The sequence below is a fragment of the Neoarius graeffei genome, chromosome 12, assembly GCF_027579695.1.
Source record: "Neoarius graeffei isolate fNeoGra1 chromosome 12, fNeoGra1.pri, whole genome shotgun sequence".
Lineage (NCBI taxonomy): Eukaryota > Metazoa > Chordata > Actinopteri > Siluriformes > Ariidae > Neoarius > Neoarius graeffei.
This window is the reverse complement of record NC_083580.1, coordinates 53,206,030-53,223,420: the sequence shown is the minus strand read 5'-3', so window position 1 is coordinate 53,223,420 and position 17,391 is coordinate 53,206,030. Positions and strand designations below refer to the sequence as shown.

The 17,391-nt window shown below is 42.1% G+C and overlaps 1 protein-coding gene across 1 annotated transcript in view; it reads left to right on the top strand.

Moving 5' to 3' along the window:
* Positions 1 to 1,531: 1,531 nt before the first annotated feature.
* Positions 1,532 to 17,391, top strand: part of LOC132895418 (E3 ubiquitin-protein ligase UHRF2-like) — an 88,319-nt gene continuing 72,459 nt past the window's right edge. The window contains exon 1 of the mRNA XM_060936010.1: positions 1,532 to 1,848. Within this exon, the coding sequence (XP_060791993.1) occupies positions 1,696 to 1,848 (153 nt within the window). The 5' untranslated portion in view covers positions 1,532 to 1,695. The remainder of the gene's footprint in view (positions 1,849 to 17,391) is intronic.

Below are 17,391 nucleotides of genomic sequence, written 5' to 3'. Positions count from 1 at the left end.
GTACCATGCTAGCTGAATGGAATACATCTCATAGACCACGTAAAAAAAAAAGCCAGCCAATATTATTTAAATATTTAACTGAAAAATATGAGTTTCCATATGTATTTCTCTCTGTCAAACCCAAACTCCAATAAAAGGGCATACAAAATGTACATTTTTGAGAATGTTTTTCACTATTTGGTATTATCATCACATTTTAAACTCGAAATACACAGGATCACATAAATATATATTATTTACCAGCTGGGAGGTCCGTATCGTGAAATACCGTGACCGAGGTCAGTATTTTCAAGGCCGAGTCACGGTATTTCACAGTACGGACCGACCTTAAGCTGGTAAATAATATATTTATTTTTTTCTTTACAAAATTCTAACAGAAAATGAGAGCGCCCGAAAGGGAAACCATGTTTAGAACAAATCTCCTACAAGCCTGTCAAAAACCTGTTTGCCAAGCTACGTCAGCTCGGAATTTTCCGAAAATAAAAAACTTGCTCTAGTGAAATGCGAATTGATCATCATAGTGAAATGCGAAAATAAATGTTGACATAAAATTGCTACGATGTTTGTTGTTGTTGTGAACGAGCGAGTAGCCAAAGGTCCATAACCGGGGTCTGGATCGTAGGATTCCGGACTGCTCGCGAGCCAAACTGAGTGCACGATTTGATGGAAACCGGACGGCGAAAAAAAATAAACCTCATTCAGCAGAAAAGTGTTTCATCACATCTCATTATCTCTAGCCGCTTTATCCTGTTCTACAGGGTCGCAGGCAAGCTGGAGCCTATCCCAGCTGACTACGGGTGAAAGGCGGGGTACACCCTGGACAAGTCGCCAGGTCATCACAGGGCTGACACATAGACACAGACAACCATTCACACTCACATTCACACCTACGGTCAATTTAGAGTCACCAGTTAACCTAACCTGCATGTCTTTGGACTGTGGGGGAAACCGGAGCACCCGGAGGAAACCCACGCGGACACGGGGAGAACATGCAAACTCCGCACAGAAAGGCCCTCGCCGGCCCCGGGGCTCGAACCCGGACCTTCTTGCTGTGAGGCAACAGCGCTAACCACTACACCACCGTGCGGCCTACAGCGATTTCTGATATTTTTTAAATCAGTGCACGTTACAGTGCATATTCATATTATAAATCAAAATTCTTTATGCGAAAAAAGTTCTAATTTTATTCGATATGTGTTTATTCTTTATAGTGGGACCATATTTTCTGCTTCCTTACAAAAAGATTTTATACCAAAAAACAAACAAACAAACAAAAATCTGTATCACAGCGTCTGGGTGGAGATATTTTTCGAGCACAGGTTTTAAAAATAACAAATTTGGTTTATGTAGGCTAAGAATTTATTACTCATTAAAACCTAATTATAATCCAAAATAGTTAGCAACAGGCTAATTCCGAAATTACCTCAGAGATGCGCGTGGCGTCTTTAAAAAGGCGCGAATTTGTAACGTCGCGTGCGTGTTTTTCTTCCCCCCGCTGGCGCCACGTGACTGATTTGAGTGAGTAACGCCTCCTAAAGCTGAGAGAGAGAGAGAGAAAATATATATGGAGACGTGAACACTTTCTCTCGGAACCCCCCTTATTCCCCTCCCTACGACCCCCTGAAACCGGATTAAACCGATTTATTTTTTTTTTCTGTTAAACGTGACCGTTATTCGGGGCTAAACCGAGCCGCGATGTGGATTCAGGTCCGCACTATAGACGGGACGGAGACCCGCACGGTGGAGGATCTGTCCCGGCTCACCAAGATCGAGTCCTTGCGTCTCAAAATACAAGAGATCTTCAATGTGGACCCTGAGAAACAGCGCTTATTCTACAGGGGCAAACAGGTCCGAAATGTCTGTTTTCATGGTTTCCGACTCGTATATCTCAGTCTTAGTGTTTTGTTTCATTATCTTGGCGGTATAGCTATGCTGCTAGCTAGCCAGGTTGCTAAGTTAGAAGGCTAGCTGGCTGGCTAACGCTTTTGGAGCTTCCTGTTTGGCTGGGAATGTTAAGCGGCAGTTTGTTGCGCAAGAAACGCTACAAAAACACTCCGAATCGAGTAAAATTAACATGATGCCCAATATAAGGACTGGACCAGCTGAATTAATGCCTGCAGTATTATATAAGGCTTGACTGAACCCGGATAAACACTAGGTGTCAAGTCAACACTAGGCTGTTTATCTAGTTATGTATTTGGATAATCTCGTGCATTCTTTAGCTTGTGCTTCATTTCAGATACATTAATCACTACTCTTAAATATGCCCAACACTCTGGATATTTCGCTGTAAACGTCCCAGTCTGCATACGAGCCGACTAAATAGTGTCCAAACAGTCCTGTAATAATAATGTACTGTAAGTGACATTCTGTTTAGAACGGTAGTATTGGTTTGGGACGTAGCCATGGTTACCTGAAGACTTGCGACAGTTAATAGCGTAAAGTAAGCTCTTGTGTCGTACTAATTATCCTCACAGTATTTAGTGTTGCGTGGTGTTATTTTACTGTGTTGGTATGTCGATTTGGGACGGAGTCTTTGTCTCATTTCCGTTTATTAAGTTTTTTATTATTAGCACATCGCGACATCCGAGCAGCTGTTGCTGTTGTTTGTTTGTTTGTGTTTTTCTCGCTGCACGTGCGCTGCCCCAAAGCGAAGCTGCTGGAAAGCAGTGTGTGTGTGTGTGCGCGCGCAAGTGTGTTTTGTTTTGACGTCTTTCTCACGGATGGAATGTCACGTCGTGAAAGAAAAAAAATGACTTGCGAGATTAATTAAGATGGGGGGGGGGACAAAAGCAAAGTATTCATATTTCCGGTTTCCTGTCAGCTGCACGTGCTGATGAATGAAAGGCTGTAGTTTTTTTTTTTTTGGGGGGGGGGGGGGGAGGCAAAAATGTACACAATAAACGGAAGTGGCCATATCAAATTTACCTGTACACTCTCAGAAAATAAAGTATATTAATGTACCTGTAAGGTTACAATGGCTTGTCACTGGGGCACTACCCTCTAAGGTACTTATTTGTACCCCTTATATATTGTTTGGGAACATATGTATCTTTTTGGCCCTAAAAAGGTACACATATGCCCCTTTTCCACCAAAGCAGTTCCAGGGCTGGTTCGGGGCCAGTGCTTAGTTTGGAACTGGGTTTTCTGTTTCCACTGACAAAGAACTGGGTCTGGGGCCAGAAAAACCGGTTCCAGGCTAGCACCAACTCTTTGCTGGGCCAGAGGAAAGAACCGCTTACGTCAGCAGGGGGGCGGAGTTGTTAAGACCAACAACAATAACAAGACTGCGAAAGATCGCCATTTTTAAGCTACGAGAAGCAGCAGCTGTACAAACGCGAAGTCATCCATTATTATTGTTGTTTGTTGCTGCTGCTGCTTCTTCCGTGTTGTTTTTGCTTCGATGTTCACACCAAGGTTTATGCAAACGCAGCAATGTAACTGACGTATACAGCGACGTAATGACGTGGCTTCCCTTAGCACCCCGAGCTATGGAAAAGCAAACTGGTTCTCAGCTGGCTCGCAAGTTGAACGAGTTGTGAACCAGCACTAGCACTGGCCCCGAACCAGCCCTGGAACTGATTTGGTGGAAAAGGGGTAATAGTTACCTTGAGGTCCAATAATGAGCCCTTGGGGGTACTTTTAGTGTAGATTGTACCTTAGGGGACAGAATTGGACTCCTACTGTAAACCTATTTCTGACAGTGTACACCTTTTTATATCAGTGTGTAATTATGCCATAATAACTGCATCATGCTGTTGCTTTTGCACTATTATTAATCTACTTTTTTTTTTTACACCACCTCAGACAACACTGTTAAAATAATTTGTCCCTAAATAATATGAAACTTGTGAGAACCTTATTGATTCTTAATGTCTCGGGTTGTGTGTGTCTTGTTGGTTGCTTACTCTTTAATTATTGTAATTCATTTTGGGGTGTTTTTGGTTGTAAATTCTGCCTCCTTTGTGCTGTCCTTCTTTGAGCTGTCTGTATTTCAATCCAAAGATGTGCATTGGCTTTTCTCGCTGCAGTTGTTTGGGCACATGAGTGTGTTTGTGCCAGACCGACAGGCTCAGTGATGCATTTTGACTACTTGCCATGTCCATAAATGAGCTGTGATCCTTGTTTAGTTGCATTTAAAGTTCTGGAAAACCAATTAGTTCCTGTAACCACTTTGTTATAGTGGCTGTTTAACAGTGATTCCATGAAATCGAGTCATACATGAGCTGATAGTATAGTATAACCAGTTGTGCAGTCAGGTACTGTGGCAACTCGGCTGGATAGTGGCTTGGTTGTCTAAAAACAGCATATTATCAACACGATCAAGGTCAAAATGTTCATTCTTTTTCAGCCAAAAACTGAGAGATATTTTGACCACCCCCAGGCCTGGTTCCAGCTCCCATTAACAGGGAGATTCTGTGGGAGGCAAATTGTATAAATACATATTCAGAAGAAACAGGATGTCTTTCGTCAGATGTTACTGACGAAGAATATATATGCGCATTGATACTGTTCCTGGCCCATCTAGGAGTGATCGGTCCAAGCCAGATGGTTTTAAAAACGTATCTAGGAGGAGGATAAGTTAAAGTATAATAAACAGACAAATAAATAAATACAGGGGCGGCACGGTGGTGTAGTGGTTAGCGCTGTCGCCTCACAGCAAGAAGGTCCTGGGTTCGAGCCCCGGGGCCGGCGAGGGCCTTTCTGTGTGGAGTTTGCATGTTCTCCCCGTGTCTGCGTGGGTTTCCTCCGGGTGCTCCGGTTTCCCCCACAGTCCAAAGACATGCAGGTTAGGTTAACTGGTGACTCTAAATTGACCGTAGGTGTGAATGTGAGTGTGAATGGTTGTCTGTGTCTATGTGTCAGCCCTGTGATGACCTGGCGACTTGTCCAGGGTGTACCCCGCCTTTCGCCCGTAGTTAGCTGGGATAGGCTCCAGCTTGCCTGCGACCCTGTAGAAGGATAAAGCGGCTAGAGATAATGAGATGAGATGAGATAAATAAATACAAATATATCCTTGTGACAACAAATTTTCTCTCTCCCCTCTTGAGTGGGCTGGCTAGCCTTATGATTGGATGGGCGAGGCCCACCCTGCACCCCACCTGTGGAGCTGGGCCCGACCACCTGTAATAAATATAGTAAATTGATGTTTATATACACATGCCTGTGGCAGAATCACTGCTGTGCAAACCCCATTTCCAGAAAAGTTGGGATATTTTTCAAAATGCAACAAAAATAAAAATCTGTCATTTTGTTAATTCACATGAAACTTTATTTAGCTGATAAAAGTACAAAAAAGATTTTCAGTAATTTTACTGACCAACTTAACTGTATTTTGTAAATCAGGGTTCTCCACTTTTCAAAAATAAAAGGTGGTGGCAGGGGTTTGGGGGCCGCCTAGGTGGGGAGCCCCGGTGGGGGGCCAGAGGGGCAAAACCTTGAAGCTGATGGACTTTGGGCTTTTTTGACAGTGAAACTGGCCAGTAAATGGATAGTAAATGCTAAATCATTGTTAAAATCATTTTACAAAAAATTAACACATTCTTACTGTACATATCATCTAATGGACAACGGCCAAAGATAGAACTTTTAATACAAGATGTTTTATTGGGTCTGGTTTCCCAAAGTAGCAGCAGAAATTTAACACAAAATAAATTGTAATAATGAAATAAAAGTTCAAATAATTATTACAACAAAAAAAACTTTGTCTACAAACCAGAATACTGTATTGCACTATGTTTTCACTGCCTGATTACATGCACGTTACAGGACTACTACATAACAGACAGTGCCCATGACCCAACTAATCCACCTCCCTTCAGGGATATAGTGGCCTGTCCCCACCCACTGGAAGAGACCAATTACTTTATATTGCCAACATCGCATAAACCATACATTTATATAACAATTTCAGGTCTAAGCGCATGTCAATAATCTCTATAATTCATAAACAAAATACCCAATTACAATAAATGCATACTTTTTTTTACAATACTCATAATGTTAATTGGGTGAAACAACTACAATCAATGCACGAGCTGGTGCGCGTGCCCGTGACTGGCACTACAAAGCCACCCCGGCCTCCGTAGTTCGGGTCCTTTGACCCAGGAATCCGAAAGTACTGCAGTAAACAACCACAGTGAAGCAACGGGAAAATGCAGCTCTCGCCTACACAATAACAGATACGTAAAATAAAAGACCTGAACTTAACTGTGTGTGTGAGCGCTGTTATATGATTACTGTAACTGTGTATGATCAGAAAAGATGATAGATAAGCGTAACTGTTGCACAATAACTCTACAAACGACCTGTGTGTGCACCACAAAGTTATTTAGCTGCTGGCTAGCTGCAGCTTGTAGCTTCCAGCGTTACTATGTGTCAGTATAGTGTAATGTGGTGCGGTGTAATGTAACACAGGGATAGACCTCAATCTGCAGAGCTCTGTGTCACAATCTGTATGCAGCCGGCCAGATGTTTTTCTACTGCAATCGCGTGGCCACTTCAGGTAGCCCCATATGCATTCGTTTAATGGTCTTCTGCGTGTTAGTTACAAAATTATAATAAAGCGAATACTTTACGATTTATTTGGTGTATACTGATGAAGTTACTTTTTTTTTGGCCAAGGGAAGGGTGGCGGGCCAGAATTATAACATCGCGATGCGCCACTTTAAAAGCGCCCGTAGAGAGCACTTTAAATGAAGTTAGAATTTGATGCCTGCAGCATACTCAAAAAAAAAGTTGGGACAGAGGCAAAATAAGGCTGAAAAGTTTATAGGATATTCAAGTTACACCATTTTACTTTGGACTGGCTTATCGTCCTTTCTTGCAGCCAAGCAGCTCAGCATGGCCGAGTCAGAGGCATACAAAGGCACTGCTGGCAGCTGCCATACTACTCATGTCTGACCACAGAACACAGTTCAGATATTCACACCTATGGGCAATTTAGAGTAGCCATTTAACCTAACTGCATGTCTCTGGACTGTGGGGGAAACCAGAGCACCCAGATGAAGCCCACACAGACACGGGGAGAACATGCAAACTCCACACAGAAAGGCCCGTGTCGGTCACTGGGCTCAAACCCAGAACCTTCTTGCTGTGAGGCGACAGTGCCAACCACTACACCACCGTGCCGCCTGTGGAAGCTTGGAAGATTCCACAATAAGCAAGGTAATTGATAACAGGTGAGGGTATCATGATTGGGTATAAAAGGAGCATACTTCAAAGGCTCAGTCTTCGCAAGCAAGGACGGGTCGTGGCTCACCCCTTCGTGCCAAAATCCATTAGAGAATTGTTAGTCAATTCAAAAAGAACATTTCTCAATGCCAGACTGCACACAATTTAGGTCTTTCAAGAAAGTACATAATATTGTGAAAAGATTCAGGGGTTTCTGAGACATCTCGGCGCATAAAGGGCAAGGTCGGAAACCACTGTTGAATGTGCGTGACATTTGAACCCTCACGTGGCACTGCCTAATAAACCATCATGCTAATGTGACAAATTTAGGCTACATCCACACGACAACGGCAACGAGATTTTATTTTTAAAAAAAATCGCGTCCACATGGGCAACGGATCAGTAAAATATCAGGTACATATGGCAACGCAACGCTTGCTGAAAACGATGCAATACACATGCCACACCTCTACGTGCGCTGTAAGACAGTCCCATTGGAGACACCAGAACAATAGAAGAAGTAGGACGCATGCGCATAAACCCCTTCTTCTACCCGGCGTGAAGCACTCACAGGAACAAACACACAACAACAACAACAAGAAGATGGCTGCGACTACGCGAGGAAATCGTGCCTTCTGTGTGTACAAATTAGTTTTATTAGTGTGCATAGTTTTATATAACTTAATTTTCTTATTGTGTGTGAACATTTTGAAAAGCATTTTTATAATTTATATAACTTTTTATATTGTGTGTGAACATTTTGAAAAGCAGTCTTATCCAATAAAAGAGAAATTCAAGAAATGGTTCAGTTACTTGTTTATTTAAAAGAAAAGTTGTATACAAAAGTGAATGCAACGCAGTGGTTCATACAAAACAGCGAGAGTGCTGCTTGTTCTAGTCATGTGGTTGTGACGTCATCGTAAACAAATCCGTTCTACTCATCCAGACGACTTCGCAACGGCGCCGTTGCCAGATATTTCCACTCTGGAACCCGTTCTCAAAAAATATCGTTTTAGGGCACCCAAAACGCCGGTGCCACGTGGACGCCAGGCCGAAACGATAAACAATTTTATCAGATTCACCTGAATCCGTTGCCGTGTGGACAGGGCCATAGTCATGTGGGCTTGGGAGTACTTTGGAAAACCACTGTCACTTTGGACTGTGGGGGGAAACCAGAGCACCCAGAGGAAGCCCACACAGACATGGGGAGAACATGCAAACTCCACACAGAGTCTGCCGCTGCATTCAGAAATACAATGTGAAATTGTATTACACAAGGAGGAAGCCGTTCATCAATTCTGTGCAGAAACACTGACAATTTCTCTGGACTCAAACTTTTCTCAAATGGACCGAAAGACAGTGGAAACGTGCTGTGGTTAGAGGAGTCCACATTTCAGCTTGTTTTCAGTAAAACCAGGTGTCAGGTTCTCCATGCCAAAGGTGCAAAAACCAGCATCTGTGATGGTATGGGGGGCATCAGTACCCATGGCATGGGTGAGTTGCATGTGTCTGAAGGTACCACTGATATATGCTGGGCATATATTGGGATTTTAGAGAGACCTGCTACCATCAAAATGTTCTTCCCAGGAAGTCCATGCTTATTTCAGCAGGACAGTGCCAGGCCTCATTCTGCACAGGCTACCACAGTGTGGCTTTATAGACATAGAGTGCATGTGCTTGACTGGCCTGCTGTCAGTCCAGATCTGTCTGTTATTGAGAATGTATGGCACATCATGAAGAGGAGAATCAAACAACGGCGACCATAGACTGTTCAGCAATTGAAGTTTTGTATTAAGCAAGAAATGGGCAAAAATTCCGATTGTAAAACTGCAACAATTCGTATCCTTAGTTCCCATATGATTAAAAAGGGTTCTTAAATGGAAATGTGTTGTAACACAATGGTAATAATGCCTCTGTCCCAACTTTTTTTGAGTGTGTTGCAGGCATCAAACTCTAACTTCATTTATATTTATAAAATACAATTAAGTTGGGGCGGCACGGTGGTGTAGTGGTTAGCGCTGTCGCCTCACAGCAAGAAGGTCCTGGGTTCGAGCCCCGTGGCCGGCGAGGGCCTTTCTGTGTGGAGTTTGCATGTTCTCCCCGTGTCCGCGTGGGTTTCCTCCGGGTGCTCCGGTTTCCCCCACAGTCCAAAGACATGCAGGTTAGGTTAACTGGTGACTCTAAATTGACCGTAGGTGTGAATGTGAGTGTGAATGGTTGTCTGTGTCTGTGTCAGCCCTGTGATGACCTGGCGACTTGTCCAGGGTGTACCCCGCCTTTCGCCCGTAGTCAGCTGGGATAGGCTCCAGCTTGCCTGCGACCCTGTAGAAGGATAAAGCGGCTAGAGATAATGAGATGAGATGAGACAATTAAGTTGGTAAACATTTGAAAATCTTTTTTTTTTTTGTGCGTGTGTGTGTGTGTACACATATATCTGGGTTCTAACTAGGCCTTTTCAGTGTATTGGGCAGATATGCAATGTGTCCTTTAGGGTTGGGCGGTATCCAAATTTTGATACCTTTAAACCGTCTCTGTGTTTTCCCGGGGTATACGGTATTACCGAGAAAAAAATATTTTGTTTCGGCCTACTGTGTAACATGCGCCTATGCCTCAAATGTACTATTTAAAAGCAGCATAGCGAATTGTGTGCACTGTGGTATGGATTAAGCAGCAAAGCGAATTTTGTGCATTAAGTAGGGTTGCCACATCTGAGTTGTAAAAAACCGGGACACATCGGTCGGCGGCCGCGCCTGCGCGCACGTACGAGCGCGGGGGTTGAGGGTTGCGGACACGCACATCTACGATGCCTTATGCCTTATGTGAATGTTCACGTTTAAAAATAAAACAGTTCAACTGGTGCAGTTAGGCGTTTAGTTAAAATTCATTTTGTCTTCTTAACCCTTAAATGGGCACTGCCACAAATATTATTACAAAAAATAAGTTCATATAGGAATGATCTTATTTGGACGCCAATTTTTTTTTAAACAAATATTTAATAGTAGGCTAACAGCCCTCTGAAGAGTCTCTCCTCCCATTCCGTTTCCAAATCAAAATAATACAAATATAATCAATATAATTTCTCTCAGTCTGCTTCGTTGTTGTTTTAGCCTTTTCTCTGGAGAACTGAACTTTAAAAGTTAGACTACCGTATCATACCAAATAGCCCTAATCCTTTGTTTTAATCACAAGAGAGAGGTGCTATGTTATTGGGACAACTGATTTATTCATTTCTCACGCCAGTGTTCAGGCATTCTTTTTTGATATATTTAATGATTTATTTAATGATTCATTTATTGATGAAATTGGCCCAGGCTTTAGAACCAGCCTTTATCAGAATCAGAACATAGGAAGTAGACAGCCAGCCTACTCGCGCACCGACCAAGGGAACTCTCACCTATTGTTTGGTATTACGGTATTCCACTATCTTTGATTTCGCGCGGCCGCCGTTGTATTGACCACGATCACCTAGCAACGGCGACTGGCTGCGTGCGCAAACATTCGGTGAGGCCACACAAGTAGCTGCCTACAATATGCCCGCTTACGTGAAAACTATTAATATGTTAAGTGGCTGCGAGAAACATTAATGATTTGTGTTTATTTCAATGGGGATAATGTGAGGAAGTAAAAAACCGGGACAAAATGTGTCCCGGGAAGGTTATTCCATTTTCCTGGACATTTTCCATTTTCCACAAAAAACCGGGACAATCCCGGAAAAACCTGGACGTGTGGCAACACTAGCATTAAGAGATATTTCAAAGCATCACGCAACTCTTCCTTCATCTTGAAAATAGCATTCAACTGTCGTTTACACATGTCTGCGTTGAAACGCATTTGCAGCACTATTTCACCTACTCCATCAAAAAAAAGTACACGATGAGCAGGATCATACCCTTTCAAGCATGGGAAATAAAAAAAAGAAAAAGAATCAACCAACACCCAAGTCCGTTTAGACTGCGCGATAAACCATATTCTTCAGCGCAAATGAGGCGAACCTAATTCAAATGCGTGATAGCTGCACAAGGCAAAATCATATGGGCCCACGTCATGCCATGGCGGGGAAATTAATAATCAAATGGCCTTACCTTGCTTAAAACGTTGTCTTGATCACATAACTCCTTACAATTATTCCACTTAAATCCATACGGTTTAACACACCCAACAAAGATAGCAAGCGCATTGCTAATTCCCACCAGAAACCGAACAGTTTACGCTACGATGTTTTCTTCCGTTTCTTCAGTAGATGACATTTCAAACGTTTATTACCCACATCCCAAATGTCATACGTTATATTATTTTACCTTGTTGTTACTCATGTAACCAACTCAAAACACAACTCATTGGAGAGATCTCGTGGAAGTGGAGTACCCCAGGCTATGGTGTGCCTTAGGGGACATATTAGATTTTTCGTTTGGTTTGAAACCAAAATACTGCCACACTGCCGATGTTGTATTTTTTTTTGCCACTAACTCGTTATCTTGACTTGCCATCTTTCAACCGCGGTCTCAGTCTCTTTTTTTTTTTTTAGATAGGACAGTATAGAGAGACAGGAAATGAGCGGGGGAGAGAGAAACGGGATTGGGAAATAACCTCGGGTCGGAATCGAACCCGGGTCCCCGGATTTATGGTACGGTGCCTTAGCCATCTGAGCCATGACACCCCCGGTCTCAGTCTCTTGCGAAGCTTTCTGTCAGACTCCAAAATGTCACGCAGGGTTGCCATGGTAACGACATAAACAACCCTGCACGCGATGAGAACTTCTTTAGGAAATTGATAGAATTAGTGAAAATACGATCACACAGTTATTCGGGACGATCTTCAATTTATTATTTTATATTATGACCTCATGTACTCCATATTTATTTAGATATTATATATTTTTTTAAAATGACGGTAATGAGACCGATACCGTTGGTACTTTTGGATACCTCGGGATACCTTCTTACCGTAATACCGCCCAACCCTAGTGTCCTTACGACTACACCCACAATATTGCCAACACACCTGTAAAAGTTGCTGCTACACTAATAAAAAGACTTGTCAATCTTGAAAATGTGGTCTTTTTGTTTAAGTTTCTCTTGTTATCCCAATGCTTCTTGTTCTACATTCGGACATACTCCACTCCTTGTCCATGTAAGCGTTCAGTGCATAGCTGCCCGAATAGTCCTGTGTGGAGATTGTCATTGATCATGCTAGTCTGGTTTACCTCCTTCCTTATGCTATGTTTGCGGTAAAGTGCCATCCGTGTTAAGAGGCGCTTACACACCATGCACGTAATACACGCCAATCCCCGAGTTAGATCTGGATAGTCATGTATTGTAATTGAATGGCTGAAGCTGAAAATAAAGCTGACACTTGGTGAACGTCAACTAGTTGTTTTATTCTTATTCTATTAATATGTCACCAATATAGTTGACTATTATAATAAGTCTTCAATCAAAAACAATCATAGCAACTTTTGGCAAAATAAAATCTCATTAATATTACCAAAAAAGAGTGACTTTCAGGGAGGCCTGCAAGTGCCAGGAAATGCACTAGAATGCATTTCCGAGCATATAGAACCTGTGAGCTTTTGGGGGCCTAAGGTGGCCCCCGAACCCCCGGCCATTATGACTGGTGCCACTACACTGATATTTTGGTCTAGTTAAAATCCTGATATACGAGTGCATCTTAAACAATTAACATATCGTGGAAAAAGTTCAATAATTTTCCATCAGTTTTTTAAGAAAGTGAACATTTAATGTGTTCTAGACTCATTACATGCAAACTAAAATTTTTGAAGCATTATTTTAATGTTGATAATTATGGCTGACAATGGAAAAAAAATCTCTCAAAATTTTAGATTTCATTTCAAGTTTGAATAAAACAGTATAACCTACCGTGTATCTCTCTCGGTCTCGTTCAGTACATGTAACCACAATCATGAGGTAGACTGCTGACTTGACAGATGTCCAGAACATGATCATCAACACCCTCCACAAGGAGGGTAAGCCACAGAAGGTCATTGTTGAAAAGGCTGGCTGGAAAAGGTACACAAGCAACGGGAATGACCGCAGCCTTGAGAGGATTGTCAAGAAAAATCGATTCAAGAACTTGGGAGAGCTTCACAAGGAGTGGACTGAGGCTGGTGTCAGTGCATCAAGAGCCACCACATACAGACGTCTTCAGGAAAGGGGCTACAACTGTTGCATTCCTAATATCAAGCCACTCCTGAACCAGAGACAACGTCAGAAGTGTTTTACCTGGGCTAAGGAGGGAAAGAACTGGACTGTTGCTCAGTGGTCCAAAGTCCTCTTTTCAGATGAAAGTAAAATTTGTATTTCATTTGGAAATCAAAGCCCTAGAGTCTGGAGGAAGAGTGGAGAGGCACAGAATCCAAGATGTTTGAAGTCCAGTGTGAAGTTTCCGCAGTCTATTATGATTTGGGAAGTCATGTCATCTGCTGGTGTAGGTCCACTGTGTTTTTTTTTTTTTTTTTTTTTTATCAAGTTCAAAGTCAACGCAGGCATCTACCAGGAGATTTTAGAACACTTTATGCTTCCATCTGCTGACAAGCTTTATTGAGATGCCATTTTCCTTTTCCAGTAGGACTTAGCACTTGTCCACAGTGCCAAAACTATTATCGAATGGTTTGCTGACCATTATATTATTGTATTTGATTGGCCAGCCAACTTGCCTGACCTGAACTCCATCGAGAATCTATGGGGTATTGTCGAGAGGAACATGAGAACCACCCGACCCAAAACTACAGACAAACTGAAAGCCACTATCAACGCAACCCGGGCTTCAGTAACACCTCAGCAGTGCCACAGGCTGATCGTCTTCACACCACATTGCATCGATGCAGCAATTCGTGTTAAAGGAGCCCCGACCAAGTACTGAGTGTTAATTAACATACTTTTCAGAAGTTGGACATTTTCTGTATTGTAAATGCTTTTTCAATTGAGCTTAGGAAATATTCTAATAATTTGAGATACTGGATTTCTGATTTTCATCAGCTATAAACCATAATTATCAAAAAACCAAAAAAGATATTTCGCTTTACATGTAATGAAATATAGAATATGAAGGTTTTCCTTTTTGAATTAAATTATTTAAAAATGAACTTTTTCATGATGATTCTGAATTTTTTTGAGATGCACTAGTGTTAATGAATGACTGACTAAATAAATAGCTCTGGGGGAAAAAAATAAGAGACCACTGCAAAATTATCAATTTCTCTGCTTTTACTATTTATAGGTATGTGTTTGAGGAACGTGAACATTTTTATTCCGTAAACTACTGACATTTCCCCCAAATTCCACATAAAAATATTGTCACTTCGAGCATTTAATTGCAGAAAATGACAACTGGTCAAAATAATAAAGATGAAGTGTCTTTTCAGACCTTGAATAATGCATAGACATCAAGATCATATTCAGTTTTAAACAACGTAATACTAATGTTTGAACTTAGGATGAGTTCAGAAATCAATACCCTGACATTTAATCACAGCTTTCGTATGTCTTGGTACGTCCCCCAGTCTTTCACATTGTTCTTGGGTGACTTTATGCCACTCCTGGTGCAAAAATTCAATCTGCTCAGCTTTGTCTGATGACTTGGGCCGAATCCCATTTCACCCCTTGGACATACCCCTTGGCCCTTCCCCTCCATTTTGCGCGTTCACGTGAAGGGGTAGGGGTATCCCAATCCCAGTTAACGCGGAGGGGTAGGGGAAGGGGTAGGGCTTCTGTACCCCTCCAAACGGAGATTTTCCTGGCGCTGACTCCGAACGAAGGGGTTTGAGTGATTTCCCACAATGCCATGCGGATTTCAGCGAGATTTCATGCGGATTTCAGAAAGATGGCGGTTCCCGTGGCAAAAGATTGTCATAAATGTATTTTCTCCATTATTTACGTGTTTTAAGTTGTTATCCAGAGGAAACACGCCGCTTGATTCGCTTTCGAGCTGAGAATGAGCAGCGATTTCTGAAATCCAAGCTGCTGCTAAAAAGCTTTGGGAGTGAGTATTGTTTTCGGTTGCTTGACTGCGTACGTTTTGTTCTGTTATTCTCGCTTTTATTGTTTACATGAGTGTTCTGACACCTCATTCTGTCGGATGTGGTGCACGAAGCGCCAAAGATATCCCATTCAGTGGTGTTAGTTAACAAATCACACCCTGCCAGCAGAGATTTCTGGTTCTGCCTCTGGCTCTGACTGTAGCGGCTGGTCGCAGCCAGTGACGCATTTGGTCGCGTTTTGCTAACGTAAACGCTGACGGAGGTACGCGATGACGTATGCGATCGTTGAAGGGCTATCCCAATACGTAGGGGTTGAATTTCAAGCCCTATCCCTTGTAGCTCAGTTTCAAGGGGAAGGGGGAGGGGGAGGGGTAGGGGTAGAAATTAGAATTGGGATTGGGCCTTGTAACCATCCATCTTCCCCTTGATCGCATTCCAGAGGTTTTCAGTGAGGTTCAGGTCTGAAGATTGGGCTGGCCATGACAGGATCTTGTGGTCCTCCATCCACACCTTGATTGACCTGGCTGTGTGGCATTGGAGCATTGTCCTGCTGGAAAATCCAGTCCTCAGAGTTAGGGAACATTGTCACTGCAGAAGGAAGCAAGTTTTCTTCCAGGATAACCTTGTACATGGCTTGATTCATATGTTCTTCACAAACAAAAATCTGCCCCATTCCACCGAAATTTGGTGGAGGATTACTGATCCTCCACCAAATTTCACAATCTGTGCTAGACACTGTGGCTTGTAGGCCTCTCCAGGTCTCCGTCTAATCATTAGATGATGAGGCGATGAGTCCAATTTTCAGCTTTTCCCATCAGAGAAGATGTCCTCTACGGTCCAATCCTTATGGTCTTTCGCAAACCTCAGCCTGGCTCTTCTTTGCTTCTCATTGATGAAGGGCTCCCCCCCCCCCCTCTCTTTGCATGACTTTAACCCTGCCTGGAGGAGCCTGATTCAAACCGTCCTTGCCATGCAGTTAACCCCAGCTACCATTTGCCATTCTTTTTGTAGGTCAAGTGATTTCATCCTATGGTTTGTGAGTGACATTCGAAGGAGTTGATGATCATCCCAGTCAGTGGAGAGTTGTTTTCACCCTCTGCCAGTCTGTAACTTTTGTTGTCTCCAATGTCTGCTGCTTGACCTTGTTCTTGTGAACCGCCATCTTTGAAATTTTTGAGGATGGAAGCAACCTGACACTCACCTCTGCCAGTAAAGCCAGAATTGAACCCTTCTTTTTCTCAGTCAAAACTTTTTTTTTTGGCATGATGAATAGATATTTTTGTATTCCAGTTTAACTTTAAAGTACTACTAGCACTGTTTTTGCCATCCAAACTGGTCCTATTGCAAGAGGATAGTGATGACCACAGCAGTGGTTTTTATACTTTTCCTTGTTAAATAAGATTTGGATCAGGTAATCACCTAATCAGTATCTCAGTAAGTAAAATGCAGTGTGCTTGTGTTGGAATTCCAGCACAGACACTGGAATGAAATTGCTGCCATACACAGAGATGCTGATTTAAGAAAAAACTGAAGTGTTCTCTTAATTTTTTCCAGAGCGCTCTCTTTCTGTGTGTGTGTGTGTGTGTGTGTGTGTGTGTGTGTGTGTGTGTGTGTGTAAAGCAATATTACTTGAGCAAGAGGTATGTTATAGCCACACAGTCTGCTGTAGGCATGACCCCGTAGGTAATGACAGGTATTCACACCCGTACCTAGCTATATGAAGAAAATTGAATTACCAAAAAATGTAACATTTATTTTCTTACTCTTGATCAACTTAGATATTTTTGTTAAATGAAAAAATATTTGTTAAATTTTCTTAATAACCAACAATAATTTGCCCACATTTGTAAAAGTTGGAGTAAAGTGTAAGAGCCTATTAACTAAAATATTCATTTTATTTAAAAAAAAAAAATTTACAATAAGAAAAAGCCTATTAAACTTTTTACCTCTACCTCCATTTTTCTTCTCTTTTTAGTTTTTGGCAATGTGTAAAAAGAGAGCTCTAATGTATTTGTACAGTTAGTTGCACAACAGCTCTTTCCCATTTTAGATCTGTCTCTGTGTGTGTGTGTTTTCACAGCATTAGAGCTGTGTTACTTCCGCCAAGGAAAGTCTTGTGCATTCCTGCTGTTTTATGTTATTGCACCCTCTATTGTCTAAACAATGCAATTACCACTAGGAAAGATATTATGCAGCCTGATAATAATCATGATTTTTTTTTA